The sequence below is a fragment of the Oenanthe melanoleuca genome, chromosome 4, assembly GCF_029582105.1.
Source record: "Oenanthe melanoleuca isolate GR-GAL-2019-014 chromosome 4, OMel1.0, whole genome shotgun sequence".
NCBI lineage: Eukaryota > Metazoa > Chordata > Aves > Passeriformes > Muscicapidae > Oenanthe > Oenanthe melanoleuca.
The window spans coordinates 65,754,920-65,781,352 of record NC_079337.1 but is presented as its reverse complement, the minus strand read 5'-3'; the positions used below and the strand labels follow the sequence as shown (position 1 = coordinate 65,781,352).

At 37.1% G+C, this 26,433-nt stretch overlaps 1 protein-coding gene across 2 annotated transcripts in view; it reads left to right on the top strand.

Moving 5' to 3' along the window:
- Positions 1–20,244, top strand: part of CTNNA2 (catenin alpha 2) — a 446,082-nt gene extending 425,838 nt beyond the window's left edge. The window contains exons 18-19 of one of the 2 annotated variants that reach the window (XM_056490099.1): positions 3,860–4,003; positions 19,072–20,244. In XM_056490099.1, coding sequence (XP_056346074.1) covers positions 3,860–4,003; positions 19,072–19,359 — 432 coding nt within the window. In that variant the 3' untranslated portion in view covers positions 19,360–20,244. The remainder of the gene's footprint in view (positions 1–3,859; positions 4,004–19,071) is intronic. The other variant, XM_056490098.1, reaches the window with a different exon arrangement.
- The last annotated feature ends 6,189 nt before the right edge of the window (positions 20,245–26,433 follow it).

Sequence of the window (26,433 nt, the reverse complement as noted above, 5' to 3'; positions counted from 1 at the left end):
CAGATGATGCTTTTGCAGATATTAGAAGAATAACAGCTAAAGTTCAGACTCATCAGTTACTTTGACTGTAATTGTATTTCTTGACAACCAGAATTTCAGATGAGTAGGGCACTCATAGAACTATTCACAGACAAGAAGATGTGCCCTCAAGGGAAAATCTCAGCAGGTTTTTCCAGCCTGAGCAAAATCAACTGCAAATACTGAACAACAAAGCTTTTAATACAACTTACAACAAAATTTTTAATAAAATCCACAAAAGAAACGTGTTTCCATTAAATAAGGGAGACCGTTATTGCCTTTAGGAAGAGAGCTAACTGAGTGAGGAAGGTTAAAAGTAGCCTCTGAAATATTTTCTTCTACACTTAGGAAATATTATTATTAAAACTACTATTTATGTAGCTCTTAGAAGCAAAGGAAGAATAGTTCTGTTATCATCTAATCTTACATGACTGATAAGCAGCTGCTTCAACAGAACGTGTTTGTTTTGTATAATGTGATTAAGGCATTGATATGAAGTCAAAGTAAAAAACTATCTGGTATCAGAAAAATCAATCCAAACCTCTTACGGTTAGATATTCCCAAAAGCTTTCTTTTAACATCAGTTCTTTCTGATTCTGACTAATACATCATCAAAACCTTGTGAACTGGGTTACCAGGTAGGTAATAGTATGTCTAGAAACCGAGATGGAGTATAAAGGTAATGTGCCCTAAATCTCATCAAAGCCCAAATTAGAATTCTGTAAAACTGAATTAGAGCATCAATATCTGAGCCAAAAGACTGCAGAAACATTTCCATCCCCTTTTTATACCTGCAGCTGGCTTCAGCATTTCCATTGTCAAAAAGTTAGAGAACTTACAGCTTTACTCAGTGTCAGGTAGGATGTTCCCTATTTCATCATTCCCTAACTCTGACAGATAACGTACAAGAAGGATTTTCCCACTTATCCATCATGCTATGCCCTAGAGCAGCTGGCCCTCTCTGGGTCAGAGGTGTGTCTGTGTTAAGCTCTCAGACTTTTATGATATGTGTCACTTTGGCATTTTTACATGGCCTGTTCCAGCTCTCCTTTCAATTCCTTACAATCCATCCTTTTTTGCCTTCTGTGTCTGGGTAATGCTCCTGCAGGGTTGGTTCTCTGTGCTCAAACTTCACAAACAGCACCCAGAGGTACCTGTGTGGTGCCTGCCTTTCCCACCACGTGTTCATCCTTTTAAGTGAGAAAGAAAACACATTGGGATTTTTTTTCCATCAGATCATTGAGGTCAGACTAAACATGGACCCTTACTTTAAGTTCATTTCTGGTGCCTGGGTGCAAGTGATTAAATCAATTACTTGACCAGCATTTACATAGTTTTCTTTTGCTGTTAAGCTTAACTTGCATCCCTTAAGAAAATATTTGATATTAAAGTCTTCATTTACTATCTCTTTGCATTTCCATGATTTCATTTAATTAATCTTAATTGTGTTCCTTGGAGCATTTGGAAGATTTCTGCATTTTCTTGAATGTATATTCATTTTAAAAATGCTTTCATGAGGTATATTCTTTCTCTGCTTTTATTCAGTAATGTGTTTAAGTCTGTACACAGCTCAGTCTTAACTTTGATCTTCACTTAATAGTCTCTTTTTCAACTACAGATATACTAAGCAGGTCAAAACAAGATTTCAGATTTAAGTAATACTGCCCCAAAAAACCATCTGGGGTATAATCTGCCACCCAATCTATTGAACAGTTTATATCACATTATCATGGTGGAATTTTCCATATTTCTCCATATTTTTCCATATTTCTTATCTTTTTACTGGAGAATATCCTTGGCCATACTCAGTCTTCCAGGATTTAATTGTGCTTCTTCCACATGGTTCATCCCAATAAAAGACAATTTAACTCTTTATCTCTCCAAACTCTCTCTTTAGGAGATCTTAGAACTGCTGTTATGTGTGTAATTTTTATGATATTTAAGGTTATATCCTCTGACCATCTTTATCAGAAGAAGCAACCTTGCCTAGGCTTCCTGAGGTCTGGTGGTCACAGGAGTTCGAAATATGTTCCTACTTTATTTGGCAAAAACAAATGTGGTGCAGTAGTCCAGACATAGGTTACAGAAGTTATGAATTCACTGAATACTGCTTGGTACTTTTTTACCATAGAAGCCTTTAAAAATTGGATTTTTCTTTTCTCTTTAGTAGGCCATTAGACATAAATATTAATAAGGAGTTGATGCAATACAGAGGACCAGAGGAGGTTTTCCTCCTCTCTATCTTCAAACGTGCAGATAGCTTGTAATTAAGAGATGATGTACAGAGAAAACAGTTAAATTATGAGCAGCACTATCATCACTCAGCATTCCTCAGCTGCAGCCTAGTTTTGCATTGTGTTCCTGCAGTTACATCTCATCTCTAACAGCCACAATAACTCTTCATTTCGCCCACTGGGCACCCATTTGTTGAGTTTTTAATTCCACAATGCACTGCTTTAAAGCAGCATCTGCAGATACTGCAGGATAACCACAGTGATAAAAGTTTTGAAGGCTAAGAAGGAAAATGCTTGACTCTGTTGTTGGGTGTAGTGACTGGTACTAAACATGAGTCACACACTTTTTTCAGTAGAAGGAAAGGAGAGAAAAACAAAGAACACACTGAAAGAGCAGGGAATGCACAATAATCAATATTAAGACAGAAAAACTAATCATGATTAGATTACAATTCACATGAACCTTGTAGCACCAAAAAGCCAGAGAGAAAGCATCAATATTAACTCCATACATACCCTTAAAAGACATTTAAGGAGTATTTATTTTCCTCTTCCATAAGGCAGGCTCTGACACTAGCCAGTCTTTACTGGCACTGAATAGCCCCCCATTCTCTAAGCAGTTTTATTTAATGGAGTTAGGTGTAGCAGCAGAAAAAAATATATACTATTGTGTTCGATTTTACTCTACAGCTAGGTTATTAAGAAAATCCCAGTGGATAATATAACCAATTATGTTTACTCCCAAACCTGCTTTTCCAGAATTTGGATGATAAAAATATCATTTACAATAGACTGAATATCCCATTTTAAGTCCTCCAGTTTCAGTCCTTGGGATGTTGTTTGAAAAAAAAAAAAATGTGTGCCTCAGCCTATATAGCTGTCATTGTCAAAAAATGTACATCTTTAAAAACATCACCTCTTTTCAATTTTATTGATAATTTATAGAACTTGAAAGTGTGCTCTGTAAATAAATGTATGCCCAGAATTTTTATACTTCCCTCACTTGTTCTTTCAGCACAGTTTCTCAGTTCCCATTTTCAGTGCAAGAAAACCATAATTGTTTTCCTGACCTGCCTCATGCAGTGGTGTAGGAGGCCCAAACCTCTGGATTACTCTGCTCAAGAGTCAATCCACAGCTGGGAACTGGATGTTTATCCCACATGGGGGAACACAAGTGTAATTCCTGTTGCAACCACTGGAATTTCAGCTGCTTGCACTGGTGTGGGTGTTTTTGTGCAGTTTAGCTGTACAGAACCACACACAAAACAGAATCTAGAATCAATAGAATCTTGGGAATCTATTGACCAAATTCACGGCCAGTCTGATGTCAGTCAGCAATTAACTGGGATAGAGCTTTCTGTCCTCTCTGGTTGTCATCAGAAGGTGCCAGGATTGTTCCCCTGGGAATCAGAAGGGCTGTGGGTTCTCAGGCTGGGGCTGTGCTGTGGGAAGCAGTGAGGAGCCCCCAGCAGTGGGGTTACTCATCGTGGAGGTGTCCTTGGCCAAGCATAGCTCCTTCAGCACACGCTCCCCTCTCCTCACTCTGCGCACAATATTTCTCTTGCTCTCTCTCTCACTATCTCTTTTCTGTATCTCTCGGAAATCAGACTGGAGTTCAGAGCACTTTCACTACCTTTTATGAGGTAGAGTGTGATGTCATAGATGGGGGCAGGGCTAGTCAACTTTCCACCCACCCACCCACCTGTGCTGAGGGAGCTACGCTTGAGACTGGAAGCGGTGACTCCTCAACGGTGAGTAACTCCTGCCTCATCTCTGTCTTTGCAGGTCTGGGGGAGGAGGGGAGACACATGACAATGGGGTTTTTTTGATAGTTTCTCTCTCTTTTTTTTTTTTTTAATTAACCATAGGACTCACAGGGTTAATTGCATGTGTTGTCTTGGTCACCTGCAGAGAAGCGTTTCCTCCATGCCCAGATGTCCCAGAGTTAACTTCACCTGCAAAGCAATGGCCACAGGTGGTCCATTGGCTGATGCTTAAACTGATCCCTCAGTGTTTCTGTGTGAAAAGGCAGCCTCTGGTCCCCTTGAACTGAGTGACTAAACTTCCATTAATTTAATTACAGTATTTAATTATAGTGCCAGGCCATAATTTTCTTGAAGTTCTTTATGATTAAAGATAGATGTGTTATTTATATATTTATCATTATTAACTGTGGATAATGACTATTTATATGGGACAGGATTTCTCTTTTTTTATATTCTCTATTACTGTTTTTATTCACTTTATCCAGAATATTTATGAAGCTGTGTATTGACAATAAGCCACCTATAAGACCTTTTTCATAGATGAAATAAAATTCAAAGGTAAATTGTGAAAGACATAAAATTAAGCAGAAAACGCAGAAGAGATGTAACTCAGACTTAACCTTTGAAATTATAAATCAAAGCATTAGATTTTTTTTTTCTTTGATAAGAACTTGAGATGGGCAGGGATACTGCTGACCAAATTTCTTGGCGTGTTTTTTGTCTCACTACCTAAATGTTACAATTTTACTTTAAAGCATTGTCTTGTTACCTATTTCCCTCAGCCCCAGGTATTACTGCTTCACTGTTTTAATATCCCTCAGCATATTAAAAAAGACAAGATGGACTACGAAGACCTTCCTTTCTTGTTCTGCCTCCTGGGTATCTTTTAAAGCTGTCAAGATGTCAGAGCTCTTGTACTAAAGGGCAGAAGAAGGATCATATGAAGATGTTGGGCCCTGGGGATACTGCAAATCTTGCTGTTCTTGTTCATTTAAAGCTCTTTACCAGCTTTGTGTGGGGTCTGCTCATATCCCAGTGAGAGGCACTAAAAGGCAGCAACGTGTCCTCAATAAATCAAAGACAGGGAGTGCAGTCCCAGCCTGCTCAGCAGAGGGGGTTCAGGGTCTGATTGATGAAGTACCTCTATTTTCAGGGGACTAGGTAGCTTTGAGCAATTGGATAAGGGTGCAGACCATTCCATCTTCTGGTCAGTGTCATTGTTGGGAATTGGTCCATGGTGATGGTTGGATATTCCTCCCTGATGACTCAGGGATGCTCTTTGTATCAATGCACTGGACATCTAAATGGAGTTCAGGGAGGGTGAGAGTCTTCTTTACAAAGCTACCTACCAAAAGTTTCACAAATGGTTGTTTCCCTCCCTGTCAAAGAGAAAAATAATGGCAAAGAATATAACAATATCTTCTGACAGGTGTTAGCTTGTCTAGCTTTGAATAATGTGCACAAGGTGTTTTATTACTACTGTTTATTCCTTTAGTAGATACCAAACCCTGAAATCTCCAAATCTTCCTTTGCAAAGCCACAAAATTGCCTGGCAAATTTAGCTTTCCCATCAAATTTTAATCTTTTCAGGAAAGGAAAAGGTAAAACAGGCTAGTCAATCTCTGATGTTTCACTGGGAAAACTTTATGGGAATTGCTGCTCTTAAAGATGATTTCAAGTTTGTTCTTTTCAGAGGCAAATGCTTGGAGGTAAAAGCACATCCTTTGCTGATGAGTTTATCAAATTGCCTTAGCACATAATTATTCTTGCATAATGCAGGAGACTTCAGTTTTTGCACAGAATTGATAAAACACAAAGAGCAACTGTACAGTGCCCTAATCTCACTTCAATGATACAAAAGTGTTTTGGTGGCAGAGAGAGAAACTCTTTTTAGGACTGATGTAAGTATTGGGAAAAGGGCATCAGAATTGGTGTCATTCAATAACAGTGGTGAGTTAGAGACAGTGACCAGCACTGAGGGGATGCCCTGGAACAAAGATGTCAGCAGATTACTTTGAATCCAGAGAAATTTGCATTCTAATTTATCTTGTAAGATGAGCAAATTAGCAGTTGGCTGACTTCTGTATATTGGGAGTTTGTAGAGGGAAAGATATTCCAAATTACATGAACTGTTGCAATAATTAACCTGAAATCTGTCTGTGCCAATTCTAATAACAAATTTTTGTCCAGGTAACCCCAGACTGTGAGTTTGGCTGAATATTTTAATGCTGGGAGAATAAATAAACTAATGTTACATTTGCTGAGCTAATTCCCCTGTTAAATTATTTTACTGGCAGCTATGACTAAAAAATATTAAAATGTCTGAAGTGCACAGATTCCTGCATTTTACAGCCTAGGCTTAAATATGTATTCAGTCAATTACAAAGTTTGTTTATTTACATGCAAGTTACATTAAATTAGATTTCAGCTGATTTTAGTTAGTGTTTAATATGAAAACTTTTAAAGCAAATATCTGAAAATTTTCTTCCAATAAATGCTAATTCAAATGAGTTAGATCTTCATAAATTATTAGCAAACTGAAAGTTAATTTTTGATGCAGTATTCTTCAAAAATTTATGCAATTTTATACAATTTATGCAAAATTTATACAAAGAAATTTATATATTGCGAGCACGTTGTGTATAGTCATCTCAAAACAAATCCAATATATTAACTAGTCTATTTAGACCTATAAACTTAAGGAAATAAACATTTAAATGAAAGATTTATTCCTCAGTCAAAATGGAAAAGGGTGAGCAATAGTTTAATGATATAAAATCATCTGCAGGGATCAAACATTTTTTTCAGTATGATTAAAGCAGCTATGTGACATTCCCAATTTTTCTCTATTTGCCAGGCTGGTTTCTCTTACAAGTTGAATTAAAACTTTGTGGCTCGGTTCTTACCTTCTTTTTCTCTGTGAGAAGTGAGGGAGAGCTGTGAAATGCACCATCTGTTCCCAAACCATGTCAGCTGGCAAAGAGATGCTTCTCCCCCTGCCCTCTCTTACTGCAGTTTGGGCTGGTTTAACACCATGGCCTCAGCATGAATTGTGTGGATTTAATCTGGTTTAAGCAGGAGAAGTCACAATGGTGATGCACAACATTCCAGAGGACTCTTCATGTTGATTTAAATTGCAGTTCCTTTAAACCTCGACCTCAGCTTGTTTGAATTTACAACACAAATGCTCCATAGCACTTGAACTGAATGTAGTGGCTGCCTAAACACCCCAGACTTTCTGATCCTGGGACAATTGCACTCAAAGACATTAAATATGATTTTCTTAAATCATAATCCTTTGGATTTTTATCAGTCCCATCTGAGTGTCTCAAAGCAAGCACATGGTGTACCCTGGTAAAACTGGAAACAGAAGTAAATATTGCCATTATTTCCTTTCTACAAATCATGCTGAGCCACACTCAAGGTAGAACACATCTATAGAATCATGATGGGTTTCAAACACTGCATGCTCCTTCATGACTCAGTTAATGTTCAAAACCAGTGTTTCTCTGTCTTCCATTTGGTATTCTAGTTTCCACTCTGGATGGCCAAATTCAAATAAAACCAAAACCAACCAACCAAAAACAAGAAATCAATCCCCTAAAAAACAGATGAACCACAAATACTGCTGTCCTCTCCCACCTCCTCCCCCCCACCAAAAAAAAGGGAGAAAGACTTCACCCAAGTTAAGTATGGCTTGAAAAAGACAGAATTAGAAAGAAATCTTGCAGTAACAGTGGGAGGCTGTCCCACTCAAGCTGTGCAAAAATATAAGAGTAGGTCTCTAGTGTGATGGAAACTGATTATTTTATTATTCAGAAAGATTTTAATTGAATTATGAAGAGGTTTTTGCTCTCATCTCTATTGCTGTGTGAATACTGACTCATCTAGCCAAGTGTAAACATCTGCATGAGATGTTCACTCCAGCCTTCCCTTATGTGGAACTCAAGAGCCAATTCCAGAGGGAAGGGATTCTCATTTCAGGTACACCCTGGCAACTGCTTAGTTGGTAATGCCTTAAAACACACAGAGGCAAAAGCAGTGAATTAAACCTTGTGTATAATCAGAAAGTTCAGCCATAGACTTTTTTCAAGGGTTTATATTGATATGTAAGTAAATTCAACTTTCTGTTAACTGATGCCTGATTTTTTTCTGAACAGAAATTTTTAAATTGCTTATTAAGGAGCATTTATCTATATACATTTTCTATCTTGTTGCTCTGATCTCTTTAGTTTCTGGAGGTTGGAGAGATTTGTATGTCTTGTAGTTTGTGGGTTTCATCCATTTGACACAAAAGACAATTAAGGAAAAGTCTCAAAAACATTCATTAAGTTGTTTGAATTCTTGGACCACTAGGTCAAATCCAAGGACAGGGTTTTTTTTTTTTTTGCAGATGCTGAGCACCTGCCCAGTTTCACTGTACTATCCTTAAAATTCTAATGCAATTTAGGATCTCTAAACTGAGTTTAAAAGGTGGAGTGCTCTGGCCCATCTCTGTAGAAAAAGATCCCATGAAAGATCTCGAGTGTTCCATGGTTCCTGGTCTTGTTCACCAAGCACAAAAGGAGTCTGGAATCTTTTGGTCCAGAACCTGGAATTAGATGGGTTGAGTGCAGGATAAAACTTAATTTGTAGAAATGAAAACTCTGAACACTTTGGCTCAGTCACCAAACACACACAATGGATTTTAGGAACATTTTTCCTGCTTTCATTCCTAGAGAAATTGCTCAATAAGAGGCATTTCTCATTCTGGGGGTTCAAGTAACACCAGCCAAAGTGGATTATGACTAATATTTAAAGACACTCAGTTTGAAATTTTCTGATGCCAGCTAAATGCAGTCAAGTCTGTAGGTAATCATGACTAGTACACTATTTAAATGTGAACTTCATAAGAAAAGAGCCTCTGCAAATGCTTTTTCATTTAACCATTCTTCTGAAATCTATGCCTTCATCTCCTTTATGTAAATTCTGGATTAGTGCTAAGATTTGGAGATGTGGTTAAATTAACTTGTTTTGTGGAGGGATGGTTGTCCTGAGGTGGAAAACACAGAACAATTTAGATTATTTGAATAATTGAGGATACCAGATTCTTCATTTTTTACTCAGTGAAAATGCTATCTAAATTAGCACTGAACTGCAAAGGAAAAGGGACTCCAGGTAAATTCATAATCCCTAACACAAGTATTTTCTGAAGAGAGTAGTACTAGACTTAATTATTAAATATTAAAAATTTAGATATTAGATAGATATTAAAAATTTGTCAAAAATTGATATTTTTTTTCCCTCCTTTTCTACAATTACTCTTTTTTCTCCCCATTTAGATAGGACACCTTGCTCAAATGAGATTGCCAACATCACCTAGACAGGTCATGGATGCATTTGCATGTAGAGAAGGCTCAGAGAAGATATTATTGTCTATAACTACCTCTGAGGAGGTTTAGAAGAACCAGATCCTGTCAGAGTTGCATGGTCATAGAGACAGGAAAAACAAGTTTTCACATGGGAAATACCAATGAGATATAAGGTAAAAAAGTTTGAACTGAAGGGTACAGAAATTCAAGTGCAGGGTGGAGTTCTCTAGCCCAGAGATGTGAAATTATCCATTCTTGGGCATACTTGAATTTCAGCAAAATCTAGAACAACCTCATGTAATTTAAATTTTCAACAGGGCGTTGCACTAGATGACCTCAAAAGGTTCTTTTCATCCTTAAAGAATATTTGCATAATAAAACATGAGTAACAAAAATGAGCCCTTAGAATTCAGAGAAAGATTTTATTCATTCCAATTTATTCTCAATTTACTGTCATCTTTACTTGTTCTTTCCCTGTGAATTACAATGGCCTTTACAAATGTTTCTGTTTTGTTCTGGTTTCATTTGCTTGCAGTAAGTAAGAACAGGTCATTGTTACCTGTTTTACTGGTTTTTAATGACATTTAGAGTTACCTAAAGTTAAAAATGTAATGAACAGATGCATTTACAAATTGTTTGTTCAGTAATTGAGCAAGGAAAAAATTCCCTCTATTAGGGAACTCTTGTTACTTACTGAATGCTGTTTAACCATTGATTGAGTTGGCCAAATAAATAGAACAGTTAATAATGATAATTTATTTGGTATAAAATTCTAGAATTTCCCTTAGAAATTATTTATTATATATTATAAAGCCATCTCTGTCTGACTGAAATAGAGCTTTCCCTTGAAAACTATTGTGGAGTTTTGATTTTTTTCTTTTTTCTTTTTTTTTTTTTTTCTTTCATTGCACACTGGTGTAGAGTCCTGGAAAGTGCTCAGGGAAACAAACAGAGAAAGGAATGTTCTCACTGATTGAGTTGAGCAACACTGGAAGGACCCTCTGCTCCAAGAGAGTAAAATCCTTTTAGCACCTCAAAAATGATCAATATCTTGAATGATCAAAGCCTTTATCTGCTTCTACAAGACATAAAATATACATGAGCAACAGCAGGCAAACATTAGGAAGCAAGGAATAGTTGTCCTGGTATCATCTTCCATTCTAAACCAAGATTTTATTTTATTTTATTATTTTATATTTTATTTTATTTTATTTTATTTTATTTTATTTTATTTTATTTTATTTTATTTTATTTTATTTTATTTTATTTTATTTTATTTTATTTTATTATTATATTTTATTTTATTTTATTTTATTTTATTTTATTTTATTTTATTTTATTTTATTTTTTTATTTTATTTTATTTTATTTTATTTTATTTTATTTTATTTTATTTTATTTTATTTTATTTATTTTATTTTTTCTGGTGTGTTTGATGCATTGTTTCCAAGCCCTTTCCTGAAAAAAGCCAGCTGTGCCCATGGAGCACTTATCTCCAGAGTGTCCCTGTGCTGACCTGGCAAGCATGACTTTAGAGATAAGAAAGAAGCTGAAGGAGCAGATTTGCCTCAAAACCTGTCAGATCCTCACAGCTGAAGACATGGGGATAAATCACATACAGATACTGCTCTGACACTTGTAGAAATTAAAAAAGAATTTGGGGAAATAGCACATTTTTCAGCATTGCAGTCTCAAATCCTGCTTTATTGCTGCTTTTCATTTTGTTTTCTTTGAGACAAAATCAGGAGGAATAGCAGGAGATAACACATTTACTCCTGTAAAGCACAGAGTGTTTCTGTGTTTATTGATTTTTTTTTTTTAATCCAAATCTCCTGCATTTTATCACTGAGTAAAATTGCCAGCCAACCAGACATGATTTGGATTCCTTTCAGTTAAGAATCTTAGAAAGACGTGTTTTTTCTTTTTATTTTACCTGTTCTCTAGATAAAGAACAAAAGAGTCTCTCCTAAAACTCAGCTTGAAAGAGCACTAGATTATTTTGGGCTTTTAAAATGTATTTCCATCTTCAGCTTCCAAGTTAGAACTCCAGTTGGGAGCAGGGAGATCAGTAGCACAGATTAGTTAGTTGGATATCATCTATTTCCTCTTCTTTTTCAGATTTAGCTGCAATTGGATATGATAATGGAAATGTGTACTGATGTTTTTGACAGAGACCTGCCTGTGCTCTTCTGTGACCTAAGGTTCAATGTTGTGCCTTGGGCAGACTTCAGGCATGGGAATCCCTGTGTAAATTAGTGTAAATTGCTTTTTTATTTGGCTTGATACTGAATTTTGACAGATTTCCAACTCTGATTTTCTTCAGAAGTCCTGGCAATATAAAAAAGTTTTAGTTATAGTTGGAGTTTTCCTCTCCCATCAGATAGAGTTTGGACTTCATCTTGCTGCAGACATTTTATCTTGGTGAATATTAGGTTTAAAATCAGTCACACAAAATCCTATTTCCTGTTAATCATGCAAGAGCTCAGAGCAGATTGCACGGGGCAGGATGGTTTTGGGGCTGTGAATGTGGTTGTGCCAAGTTTGCTGCAGGTTCTGTTGGAATTGTGATGGCCATTAGACAATCCTGCTCTTTGTCCAGCACATTCCACCCTCCATCATCCTCCAGACACTCATTCTGTGCAGAATAAGGAAGATTTGGAAGAAAAAGCCCTCAAGTCATCGTGGCAGAAAACTCATTCTCTTGTTTCTCAGCTGTGGGTTGATGTAGAAAATGTTTCTTTCTCTACAATCAACCTTAGCAAAGAAAATGTGTGTTATAAATATCTGAATTAGTGGAGTGCAATCCTGTCCACATCCACAAAACTCCTTTAGCTTTATTCACTGTCCTGAAGAGTTTGTCCAGATATTTTGGCATTCAGATTGTTGTGAAATACTTAAATTCAGCAAAAGCCTCTGAAAGTTCTGAGACAGTGCTGTAGCATGAAAAAGACTGCTCAATTTTTTCAAAAATTCGATGTTTTATAGGATTGCTTGTCTTTACAGAGTTTCTGGTGAGTGGTAAGAATTGTACTGGTTTGGAATCTTTTTCCTCCTGTGAAATGGCAGATAATGAGCAGAAAAAGAAAATTAAACATTTCTGAGAGAGTTTTTTGTTATGGGTCAAAATAATTTCCCCCATTAAATTCTGAAAGCAATGCAACAAGATATTAATTAAATGTTAAATATTGAGAAAATAACCTACATGATATTTGGTAACTACAAGAAAAATTGTATTTTTTTTTAATAGCAATAGTATTGGAGAAATAGTTTATTCACTGTAAATGCATTTGTTGAATAGGAAAAAAAAAACCAACTAGTATCTATCAAAAATTCGAAAATGTAATTTCCACCTTTGGGACCTGAAGGCTGGAGAGACACCAGTAATAATTATTATTTTCCAGAAAAATAATTAGGTAATTATTTAACTTTCAGGTGTTTCCAGTTGTCTTTTTGTCATTTCAGTTGTTAAAATATGAGCTTTCACATTAAGTGTTCTTCTCAAAGCAAATGAATTAGGATATAATTTTGTCATTCATCCTTTTGCTTCTAAAATACTAAAATATTTACTTGGAATAAGTAGAGCAAATGTAGAAATGCATTTCTATTATGCCTGTTTACCTTTTACTGGGGAATGTCAGTTCTGGGAGTATTTTTATTTGCTCTTGCTTTTGCAAATTAGCATACAGCATTTGGTAATGTGTTTTAAAATGACAATAGTCCATAGAAGAGAGAAGATACCCATAGTTATTGCTGCATTTTTGTGCCTTCTGCTGTCCTTGGACGTGGCAGCCTTTGTTTAATGCAGCCAAATGGGCTTGGGAATCCCTTGGGTTCCTTACCTGTAATTGAAAAAATGCAGATGAGCATGGGTATTCAGTGGATTGGGCACCCATAAAGCACAGCTCCCCTCAGAATGAATTAAACATTCATCATGTATAAAGGGGTAAGTTAATTGCAGTCAAGTGTGAAAACAGTTAGGAAAGGACAAGTACAATACAATCTTCTCTGTGTAGCTACAGATCCATTTTTTTTACATGATTGTGACCACATTTCATTCCAGACAAAGACTCCTTTTGAGAGAGATATTTTCAAGTGTCCAGGATCATTTTCTGCAAATGGACTGGAGCTAGCAAGAGCCCTGTGAGCATTTTGAAGTGACTGAAACAGCCCCTCAGCCTTTGCAAGCAGTGCTGATACAGAGCAGATGTCTCCTTCCATAGGAGCACAGCATCTGAATAGCAAACAGGCCATTCTTGCATTGGCTCTCTCTAACAGCCTCATCTTTTATGCATGAAATGTGCCACAGAAACATAAGATGCCATTTTATAAATAAGATCTTTTTCTTGCATACCTCTTGTAGGTATGGATTTACTGTTGAGCACGGCTGAGAGGAAAATGTTCTGTTGCATAAGAATACAATCTGAGAAATCTATAGTCCTGATTTACCATCCTGGTTCATAATTGCATAATTGTAGCTTTATTTTCTCCGGAGACTTCTGATTGACTTTTGGGGTGTGATAAGAGCAACTGTACCTTGTCCAGGAAAGTCTGAACTTCCTTTGGAAAGGAAGAGAAGCAAGGAATCCACCCAGAATTCACAGAAAGCCTTAAGGGCTTGGCAGTGTGTACAAATCAAGTCTTAGCCAAGAGTATTTGAGGAGCTACAGGATCTGTTTCAATGTGTAAAATAAATTATATTTGCTCCTCCCAATCTGTACTAAGTGAAGCAGACTAAAGTCTATTTATCAATAGCTCCTAATAATTTTTTGTTTTCATACCTTTCAAGGTGAGTAGGGGCTGTTGTTATCATCTCAGCTGCCTTCCTGCATAACTGATGCACAGGCTGCCTGAAGTGATGTGCACTAAAAATGTCCAATAGTTAATACATATTAAGCAAAACCATCCAATATTGATTTCACAGTTTCAAGAAATAGAATCAATCTTTCATGAGTTCTTGTGATTAATTAATATAACTGCTAAATAAATAATTTCAGGTAATTAATAACTAAAATGACCTGCTTCACCTCTCAGCCTTTAAGTTTTGTTTAATCTTTGCCTAACCTGGGGAACTTGAAATATAATCAGCTTTGTTACCATGTACTTGCTGATTTCAGTCAACTCATTTTTTAGTTATTCACTTGAAAGTGGGAAAAACAGAACTGGCTGGCTCTTTCCCATACATTATGTTTTTTGGTATGGAGTTTCTTTAAGTTTATTTCCCACTTCCTCAATATTATTCTTGCATTGAGAACAGGACTCAGGATCCCATAACTGTGGACAGACAATAAACTGAATGTGATAATTGAACCTGTTTAATCAGTCTCCTCCTTTTTGTGTACTCAAGGAGTGCTTGCCTGGGATCCTGCAGAGAATAAAGTTCCTTATTGTGTAATTAGGTATCATCTGCTGTAGATCTGGCCAGAATTAAATCTACATTTGTGGCTTTTAGCAGCTAATTAGATTTCAATCTCTTGCCCTCTGCATGACTTGACATTTCCCAATTGTTATCTGCAAATTTCATCAAATGAGTTCTTTTCCAAGTTTTTACTAGAAGTAGTAATATTGTTAAGCCTCCAAATGGTTTCTCCAATACTCCACTGTGAAATTCACTGTTGAGCACTGATATTTTTTGTGTGTGTATCTACTTCTGGAAGCAGCTGCTGGAGAATCTGGAATCCTTCTGTGTATGTGTCTTGTTAGTTTTGTGTCAACTGAGTTTTTAATCAAACTGTCATGTATTACTAAGCAAAAGACCTTTCAAAGATCCAATTATACCCACAGCATTATTTTAAGCAATTCAAAGTTTAATCATACCAAAATATGATGTAGGTTACTTTGAAAGTATTTTAACCCACACAACCCTTTGCTTACCACTAACTGCATTTCTTCCCTCTATTTATGGAGCCTGTCACAGACATTGCATCATTTAATTTGGGAGTGCTGTCAGCTGAGCTGGCCTATAATTTCACAGGTCATTTTATTTTCATTGCTCAAATATTTTGAGACTAGAAACTATCTACAATTCTTTTGATGTCTTCACCCACTTTTCAAGGTTTGTTAAAATTGGCAGTAATAATGTAGAACATTCTTAAGCAACCACCTCTTTTAAAACTACCCATTCTGTATCCTTACACTGGAAATACAGATTATTTTTTTCCTCAATTTCCCTTACTTTTTATGGAAATTTACTATTATAAATATGAAGACATGTCTGGAAGTTAGATTTTCTCCTTTTTAAACACGAAGTAAAATTCTTCCCCATTCCAGCAGTGTGACAATGCAGGGAGAACATCTCTTTTCATTGCTTTATTGTTAAGGACAAAAATTTCCAGCTTTATTCCCTCCCATTTCTTCAACTATTTTGCTATTGCAATTGCTGGTTATTTTACTTAGATTATGTGTATATGTAAAAGAAGCAAATAATCTTGGTTATCTCAAGATTCTGTAAAAATCTGCAAATAATACAGGAAAATTGCAGAACAGCTGATAAGCAGCTCAAAAACTCCTCAAAACCTGATGGGTTTTCTCTAGGGGGAAGAAAACCCTGAAATTATATTCTCTTCAGATCTTTTCCAACCTTAATTATTCTAAGTAACCCATGTAGTTGTTCTGAGGTTCTTTATGAATTTTGAATTTTCCTCACTGTCTTACAGTTTTGTGGGACAGTAACCCAAGTTTATCTGTTATGGCTGAGAGATTTTTCTTTTTTCCTAAAAGCAGGCAAACATATTTTTAAAGAGGTCTAAGCAGCAGAACATCATTACTTTGTGCAGCAAGTCAAAGGCTCTGTTGGCTGTTAGGGCCAAAATCCATCATTAAATCTATAATTCTGTGGGTATTGCAGGGAGAAAAGGTTGCCTTCTGTGCTGTGAAGTAATTTTCCTAGTGGTGCTTTTATTTGAAATGTTAATTTTCCTTCTTATGATTTTTTTTATTATTAACATATTTTTGGAAAAGTGCATATGCTTCTGTGCCCAGTTTTTGTAAGGAATTAACACACCCAGGGCTTGATTCACTGCTGCCTCATTCCAGCTTTGTGCCAGTGTGGCAAAGCACAGCTTAGAGCTGGAGCAACACAGTGGTGTAGGAAGATCTAAATGTTAATTGGAATTGGATGTTCATTCAGTTTAATTTTTCTTTACTGAGCCATAATACAAGCAAGGAATTGGAGGCCATAAGAAAATCTCTGGAAATGCTTAGATGGCCAATTTGGATACATGGAATGACCACCAGCAGATTCTGGAGAACACTCACAGTGTGTGTTTTTGTGGGGTTTTATGTCTCTTTTCTGGTTCCAAGACTTGGAAGTGTTTTACAAGATAAGTAGATATTAGGGTCAAAGACTGAGTATCTGCATTTTGAAATGTGATTATTAATGGGGAAAACAGGGAGCTCTTATCTACCCTAACAGCATATTGAAACTGAAGAGAGTTAAAATGGCATCAAAATACAAAATGGGGTTTCCTAAAAGGTGTCATTGCAGCCTGCATCTGATCTTGAAGAATTGCAGGATTCTGCATGTCCTTACCACTCAGTCCATAAAATTACTGATTCCTGTGTTCAGAGGTATAGACTCAACTCTGTGCATGGGTTTAACCATCTAATTTTTGTGCCCCCTCATTTTAAAATGCTTCCTTTAATTCTTCTGTTTCTCAATATGTGTAAAACAGCTTTTCATGGTGGAAAATGAGAAGCTGTTGGAAGCCTTCTGCAACCAGAATTCATTCAGGAATGTGCAATAAAGGCTCAATCCAGTCAGTTTATCCACACTGATTATGAAGTAAACACTATTTGATGGTATCACTTTATATTCAATATCAATCCACCAGTGTTTCAAAAAGAATCATTTAACAATGAATAATGCTTGATTGTAGATCTCTGTAGTAAATTAGAATATCCTAATTTAATAGAGTGTGATCTGTTATTTGCCAACAAACATACAGATTGCCTTATAAATCATGCAGCAGTGTGGTTATAGAATAACACTAGACTGGATTATATTTCATTACTCCCTATTGAACAGTCATGTTTCTGCCATGTAATGTAATTTTCCATCTTTTAACTTCTTTTCTTTTACTAACAGAAATACAAATTAGTCTCAAGGAAAAATATTTACTAGGGGCAGGCAATTAACCATTCATTTCAGGGAATGGCACCACGTACGTGAATATCATCAAAATGCTTTTTTTTGGGTTTCACCTCACTGTATGTAGCTGTTCATGTATTTGATGAACCATAATGAGTTTAAGGCCAGAGCAGAGGAAATAAAATACCCCAGGTAAGTAGAGATTAATGTGGTTTCAAATGCAGGCTTTCTGTAATATCTGTTTTTGTTCACATCAGTCACTGACACTTCAGAAGTAGATTTCTCCTGAATTCTTCTGTTAGTGATTCAAAATGTTTAAGGTGAAGTATGGTGTGGCTTTTGTTATTGCCTTATGACTGTTTGTCCTGCTTACTTTGCTTAACATTTATATTACAGAGCCATGTGCTCCCAAAATAGGGAGCAGGGGTGGTTTGGAGTGACACAGGCACTTGTACTAATTAAAAATAACTAAAAACTTATTGAACATGTGGGTGGAATCAAAGAGGTAAAGTTATACTACATCCTATATCATTCCTACAGTCTGGGAAAGAGATAAATAATTGAAGCAGCTTCCATGGTATATCTGAAAAGTTTTATCACAAAAAATGTGTATCCCACTCTTCAGTATTTTAGGAAAGGGATAATTGAACATCATAAGTAGTAACCTGGCTTGGTCCAGTCCTTAGGAGCATTTTTAGGACCTGTCACTTTGAGAATATCCACTTGGATCTGGAGGGTGCCTGATTGACATCATGGAACATTGAGACATTGCCTTGGAAGTGCCCATTATCTGTTGAAATCATTTGAGCATTTTGGCCAGGGGTAGGTACTTCACTTCAGTGTGGGATGGAAGCTTGCTGGCTGGAAGTCCCAGTCCTGAAGGGCTCTTACATCCCAAGGACACCCAGGAACCTCAGGCAGGTTTGTGCATGGGAGAGGCACAAAGGTACAAAAAGCAGCATTCCTTGAGACCATAAGTAACTCACACGTTACAGGAGCTGCCAAAACCTGCAGTTAACTGTCTCATCTTTTCATTTCTGTAGGGGTTTCAGAACCTCCTTTCATCTTTTCAGATGGGATTCTCTAACAAGCTCAGTGCTGGCCTCACACTGTTCCTGTATACATCACTGGGGGTGTAATTCTGGGTTAAACAGGAATAATTAGAACAAACTGGAACACTTGGGAAAAATCCCTGTTGACCTGGTTTACAGTTGATGTGCAACAGTAAATTTTTAAAGGTTTAAGTGAGAAGTAAAAGGGGTTTTGTGAGAAAACAGAAAACTTCTTAAACTGTAGAAAAAGAATCAGCAACCAAAAAAACCCCACAAACAAACAAACAAAAAAGCAACCCACATACAACACAAGCTTTTCCTCTAACCTATTTAAAAAATTAAATGTGGGGTACCACAGTCTTACCTTTAGTGCTCAGTGGGTGATGTTGCCAGTGCTGGATACTGCTAGGTACCCCAAGGAAGAGGATTTATTGCATCTTTAATGAGATTTGGGAGGATCCAGACTCCAGTTAGGAAATGGCCCAGTGATCCAGCCATGGAACGACCTTGCTGTGTTTTATCTTGGAGTAACCTTGCTATATTTCATTTTGTTTTCTGTTTGTAGCTGGACAGTGCCACCTCTCTCATCCAGGCAGCTAAAAACCTGATGAACGCTGTGGTCCTTACAGTGAAAGCATCATATGTGGCTTCTACTAAATATCAGAAGGTCTATGGCACTGCTGCAGTGAACTCTCCAGTTGTGTCTTGGAAGATGAAGGCCCCCGAGAAGAAACCTCTAGTAAAGAGAGAAAAGCCAGAAGAATATCAGACAAGAGTGAGGAGAGGCTCCCAGAAGAAACATATTTCCCCTGTACAGGCCTTAAGTGAATTTAAAGCTATGGATTCATTCTAAACCACTGAGCTTTACCAGGAGGGTTTTTTATTCTTTTTTGTATGCGTACCTGCCGACTTGTGTGCGTCTGGCATGGGGTGGGGGGGACAAAGTGACAATTTGCATGCAACCTGAGGCTCTATTCCAGTAAATAACTCTCTGCAGTGCCCAAAATTCAGGGTGTTGCCTTCTGTTGTTAAGTGGACTTAACTCCAAGCTTCCTTTTTAAACTAAACTATAGCATTAAATTGGCCAAAGAATTTGCATCACGGGGGTATTCGTGTGGAATAAATGATAAATTCAAGTCTAAACCCCAAAGTTTTTATGCATGCAAGAAACATTAGGTTGGCAGGTATATTAAGTGAAAAAAAAAAAAAAAAAGGAATTGTAATGGTAGACCATAAAGCTTGTATTGCTTCTGTTGCAGTGCAAAAATGTACTAGCCAATATGCTTCAATGTGTGGCCCAATAATTAAATGATATAACTTTTAAGTCATCTTCATTATAGTATGTGAATTTTTAAAACAGATTCAAACTAATTCATCTTAAAAATGCTTCTTTTGAACCAGATTTTGTTCTTTATATTCTAGTAGTGTTATGATTGCTCACATTTCAATTAATCCCATTAATATGACCAGAGGTTTACTTTTGCCAATTGAATTCCTTATGGTGGAGTATGAAGCACAATATGGTGATTGACATTGCCTTTTATATTATGATTATTATTCTGATGATGATTATTATTATATTAGTAATAGAAGACCTGGTGGTGGAATGTTTAGAGACACGGAAACTGACAGTGTGAGAATTTAGAGGCAAATATGTAGGTGTAGCTTGGATTACAGGTATCTGACATACCATTGTAACCACTAACTCAATAAACTCATTTAACCTTGGAATCCTCAATCTGGCTCATCTCCTTTAATGCACAGATATCTCCTGAATCATAGTTGATGTATAGAGTTACTAATTCTGCCTCGTGATTCCTTTTTAATTCTTAATTTCTGTGAATTTTCTCATTTTTTGATAACCAGAGTAAGCCAAACATAGTCAGTGAGTCAAAACCAGAGTTTAATCCTCAGTACATAAGTGTCATGTGGGATGAAATTATTTATTTAAATGCAACACCTCAGAACAGTCATAAAGATAATTCAGTTTATTCACTTGTAAGATTGGTATTTCAGAACCTTGGAATCATCTATTGTGCCACACTTTACAGACCTATACAAAGTCCACTGCACAAATATCTACTTTTATTCCCTTTAACACCAACAGCTACTTAACTACAGAGCCTGTATTATCATTATCAAAAATCTGGATGTATATGTAAAAGAAAAACTATAAGCATCTATTAATTTTCCTTATAATTAGATACTATCAAGTTAAGAGAGCATTCATGGCCTCCCAGGGGATTTGAAACACTGATAAACACTGAGTTACACCAATTCTGACAAGTGTAGCCCTTGCAGAGTTTTTGGAAGATGTTTGGATGTTGTCTCAGATACTCTGATTATTCCTCAGAATAGCAAAGCACCAAATTTTGTTCTATTGCCCTCCTACACAGTCTATGTAAAGAAATGTGCTCTCAGAGGTCTTTTAGGAAATTACTATTTTTGCTTTGTTTAGTTGTGCTGTGTAATAAAAGCAGTTCCCCAATCAGAGTGTAGACATGAGCAAAATACATGAGAAGTGGGGAAGTCCTTGCAGAGCTTTCCCTATAAAGCCCTGGAGTCTGTCACAGACTGACATTGCTTGTGGTAACAATTAACCCCCTAAAAGTAATTGGGATCTTTACAAATGAAATTACAGAGACAGAAGACAGATACAGAGTCTAAAGACAAAAATAGCAAATAACAGACAAGTAAAAATGTCCTGGCATGCTGCATGAAAAAGGAAAACAGGCAATTTGCCTGGATAAAAGTAATAGTAGTGTAAAAGTAACAGAAGTATTTTCCTCTAAAACTTGGATTAACTCAGTGGTTGCTTTCAAATTATGGTGTTGGTCTAAAAGGCATCTCAAATTTGGAAAAGTTTAGAGGAAAGCACATGGTCTGATGGAATCTGACCATGTGAACTCTCCAGGGCTGGGGTGTCCATGGATAAAGATTATAATGAAAGGAATCTGGGGTCAGTCACTCACTCAGAATTGTGACTGTGTCTGTGAAATGCAGGAAAATCAGTCAGTGAGGGAAGAATCCAGAGTGATTTAGGGCAACTTTCTCCGTGGCATTAGAGTCCTACTTTTGGATTGTTTGCCTTTTGTTCATCTATGCTCCAAATATCTTCATATTTAAATGAAGATCACACAATAAAATTTACTGTTGATAAAAGATAAAGTAATACACATGTGAAAAAATGATCCAAGAACCAACCAGGATGTGCCAGTTCAGTGCCCAGCTCGTGTAGTGAAGCCAACAGGGGGAGGACAGGTTTGGTAGAGGAAAATATTGGGTGCCTGTGTTTGAATTGTTCATGCAGTTTTTATCCACTCATCTGAAACAAGGGGTGGAAAAGTACATGAAAACATGAGAAGCATTACAAAATCTGGGATTGCTGTCATGTGAGGAGAGACTAAGTCAGGTAAGGCACCAACAGTTGTGAGCTATGTGGTCTTTAAGGTCCCTTCCAACCCAAACCATTCTGTGATTCTATGGAATTACTAAATAAGCAAAAAGTAACCACTGGCCCTTAGAATGTAAAAATTCCAGTGTTACAAAGTGAACTGTCCAACAGAAATTTCAGTATTTTAAAAAAATATTTTTTTCTTAATGTAAGTGAATTGTGAAATTCATTTTCACAATGTCACAAGTGCCTCAATGATAATTCCATTAACTGCACCAATCAAGAATTAATCCCACAGGCTTTCCATCTTGAAATCTTGCAAATCTTACAGATCTGGAATTTTGAGTGTGGTATAGAGGGTATGCATAAAGAAATAATATGGATTTTGAAAATTTTCTCTACAGACAGTCCTCCATTGAAAAAAGGGAGCTCCACACCTTTGCTCAGAAATCTGCATCCCTTTCTCATGACTGTCACCTTGGTTCTCAACCAAAATGTGTGGGTATCACACATCTTCCTGTGTACTCACAACCTGGAAAATGTTCAAGTTGTACCTCAAATGCAAGAGAAGTGAATATATTTATGTATTTCTTAATCACAGAATTTAGGGGTTTTTTTAAAATAATTTACTTCCAGCTGATAAATATACAGCAAATTACTGTTTTGAAGATCAACATGAAGGTCAGAGTGGTCTCCCATAGCTGGGGACAACTTCTAGTGTGGTTTTAAATTCTGAGGTCACTCTTCTCATTATTCATAAGCCAGGCATTATATTTTCTCTGTGAGAATTAGACACCCAAGTTACCAAAGTCAGTCAGAAATGTTTGTTACTTTTCATCTGTGGCCATAAGAAGAAAGCTAGAGAAAATTTTTGGCTTTCCACATTGATAAACTTCCCATTTGATAAACTTCCCATTTTGGATTTCCCATTTTAATAAACCACAGGAAAATGGCCATGAAGGTATTTCAATTTATAATACATATCTTCAGCAAAGAGACACATCCTGAATTAAGAAGTCAGAGAACATAAAAAGCCTGTAGATAACTTTAAAAATAATTTTTCTAAGATTTTTTTTCCCCCTTTACTTGTTTATTTATTAAATTGAGAATCTGAAAGTGAAGAGTCAACATAGCTAAATATGTATTTTAGGTCAAGGAGCTGCTGAGCAGGTCATTACTACAAAGGAATAGAGGTTTGAAGTGTAGCAAAATATCTTAGTCCATTACTCAGCACTTTTTAATCCTTAATTCCCACTGATCTCAATCATTATTTACCTCACACACGAGTTTAAGTGCTTGGCTCCATATGAGTGATAGTTTTAAAGCTGAACAAATGCTTTGGCAATAAGGGAGCAGGGATGAAGCATCTGCAGAGATTCACTTGGATCCAGAGTTTTCCTGCTACACTGCCTTCAGTGTGAAATGCTGATCCACAGTTCAGATCTTTGCACCTTAGAAAGAGGTGGACCAAGGTGTGGAAACACAGGGAAACAGTCTCATGGAAACAAAAATAGTGTGTGGATATTTTTAGATCTGGTGCTTTGTTCAGTATCTCAAAGACAGCTGGTCAAAGCAAGTTCCTGTGTCTCTCTGAAACTCGATTTTAATACAGAGGATGGATATTTATAGACTTAAAATGACATTTCTGCATATAAAAGTGCAGATTTCAGTCAGATTTTTCAAGCAAAAAATTAGTAGGTTTGGGGTTTTTTTTCTAATGAACCCCCTGGTATGCATCTGAATTAAAGGCTTATAATGGAAATAAATCAATGTTTCTCCTTTCACTCTTTTTATATATACACTCAGTTATTTTTATAAACAACCCCTCAGACCAGACTGGGTTCATTTGTAAGATGATGAATGTGTGTGTGGAGAAGGAAGGAAGCTGGAAGAGACAAAAAGGATAAAGAGACAAAAAGGATAAAGTTTTTTGGTTCAAAGTTCACCAGGAGTTTGCCCAGAAGTGCAAGGTCAGGTCTGGAGCTGTGTCCAAGGGCAGGCACATTGTCCCTCCTCACCCCAGCTGAGCTCACCCTGATCCTGCTGCTGAGCTGCACCTGCACACATCAGGAATAACCAACATTTTTTCCTGCTTCTCACTGAATGACCAAGTGCATCCTCAAGCAAGGGTTCACACATTTCTCCTGCTTTAGATATTTTTCCCTTTATGACTCAGTTGCCACCAAGTTATGGAGAACTTGACAGCTTGATAAAAGCTGTGGGAGGTAGAAATGTATTTTTGTGCTCTAGTTATACCTTTAAAGGAATAAATATTTAATTACTTGAGGAATGTTTCCTTCTTTTGATAATGTTAGGTAAGGTGTAACAGGTGAGTAGCTGTTACTCAATCTTATCTTTTCCCTTTGGGCAAAATTTCAAAGTTCCAGTGTTGTTTGGTAACTCCTGCATAATAATGGGCTTGAAAAGAGTGGAATCACTGCAGAATGTGAAATGTTTATACTTACCTGCTTTATCCCAGCTCACTAAAAATTAAACACAAGGAAGAAAGAGACATAAAGTAGTGCTTCTAAAGCCTCCTAGAATATTCAGAGGTAATGACTCTACCAGAAGGATGTGTTTGATCTATTATTTTCTTTTCCTGAAATATGCAGAAATTATTGAAAAAAAAAAAAAAAAAAAAAAGGTTATTTGGCCTGTGTTTCAAAGAGGTCATATTAAATTATCTTTATGGCTCTGTTTTCTCACCAAAATATAAATTTGGATGCTAGCAGAGGGATAAATGAAAACAAAAATCCCCTTTTAAATGTTAATCTCTCATAATCTACTTAAATATTTTTCTATAACTGTGACTATTTTTAATAATGTGTACTCCAGGTGTGCCTGTACAAAAATTTCCAGGATACAGAGAAATGACCAAAAATCTGACAAGCAGAAATCTACTCCCCAGGAAGAAGGTGTTGCATTTATTTAGCTGGAATATTGCACCAATGTCACACCAGACCTTTCTGGATGGGATGTACTGAGTTTTTTAAGATCTCTGCAGATCCCAATGCATGAATTTGTGTATATATATATATATATATATTTGTGTGTGTTTGGGCCCCTCACTCCAAGGCAGACATTGAGGGGCTGGAGCTGTCCAGGGAAGGGAACAGAGCTGGGGAAGGGTCTGGAGCCCCAGGAGCAGCTGGGGGAGCTGGAAAGGGGCTCAGCCTGGAGAAAAGGGGGATCAGGGGGGACCTTGTGGCTCTGCACAACTCCCTGACAGGAGGGGACAGCGGGGGGGATTTGGGATCTGGGAACAGGGAACAGGGACAGGAGGAGAGGGAATGGCCTCAGGCTGGGCAGGGGAGGGTTAAATTGGATATTTGGGAAAATTTCTCCATGGAAAGGGCTCTCCAGCCCTGGCACAGCTGCCCAGGGCAGTGCTGGAGTCCCCATCCCTGGAGGGATTTAAAAGCTGTGTGCATGTGGCTCTTGGGGACAGGGGTCAGTGGTGGCCTTGGCAGTGCTGGGGAATAGTTGGGATTGATGATCTTAGAGAGTTTCTCCAACCCAAATGAATCTATGGTTCTCCATAGATTTTTTAAATATATATTTTACATATATATATATATATATTTCCATATATATACATATGGAATATATAAATTCATTTCTATGAACCCAGATAGAGGTTTCAGTGGGTTCCTATTTGGTTTGGGTTGGGTTTGGGCTGTGTCTGGTTCTGTTGAACCCCAGGCCCCTGGTGTCCCCATCTTGGCACCAGCACAGGTTCCCAGGCTGGAACCTGCAGGAGCTCCAGCACCCTCTGCTCCTTCTCATCCACAAGTGCCATTATTAATGAGGCTGTAAAGAATATCCATTATTTGGTCCATAGCTGTGGAATAAATTAAGATAAATAAATTAACACTGGATTTTTTCATGGAGGTATGTGAAGCATCTGAGGTTCTTCTGTTCCTTCAGAGCTGTAAATCTGCAGAGTGCACAGCTCAGGGCTCAGACAGCTCTGGGGGCTTTAGTTGTCCTGGGAAGAACAGCTCCTCCAGCTTTCCCCAGTGCCCTGATCTAAACTGATCTGGGGGCTCACAAAATTTTCTATATTTGGGGAGCAAAGGGCAAAGATTTATAATCTCCCTTCACTGGCAGTGATGTCTCAAAAATCCCACACACACTGTGGGAGATCCCTGTCCCTGGGAGCAGCTTAAACCACAGGTTTGTGTGGATTAGGGGAAAAACTCCCTGCCTGAGGGCACAGGGTGTGCTGCAGGTATCTCAAAGATCAGCTTTATTGTGCACTGAACATGAGTCACCAGTCCACAGGAAGAGATTGTAGCTTTTCTCTCTGTGTGCATCTTCAAGTGCTTCTACTGCTCATAGAAATAATCCTTTTTTTTTCCTTTTGCCTACAACAGTGACTTTGTAAAATGATTGTGGGGAAAAATCCAGTTTACATCTGAGCTCCTATTTTGCATGGACACATGAAAGAAGTATCTGTGGGCAGAGGTGATACAAGTTCATAAATCACAGGTATTTCCTGGAGTCACAAAAAATGCATTGGATAAAACCTTG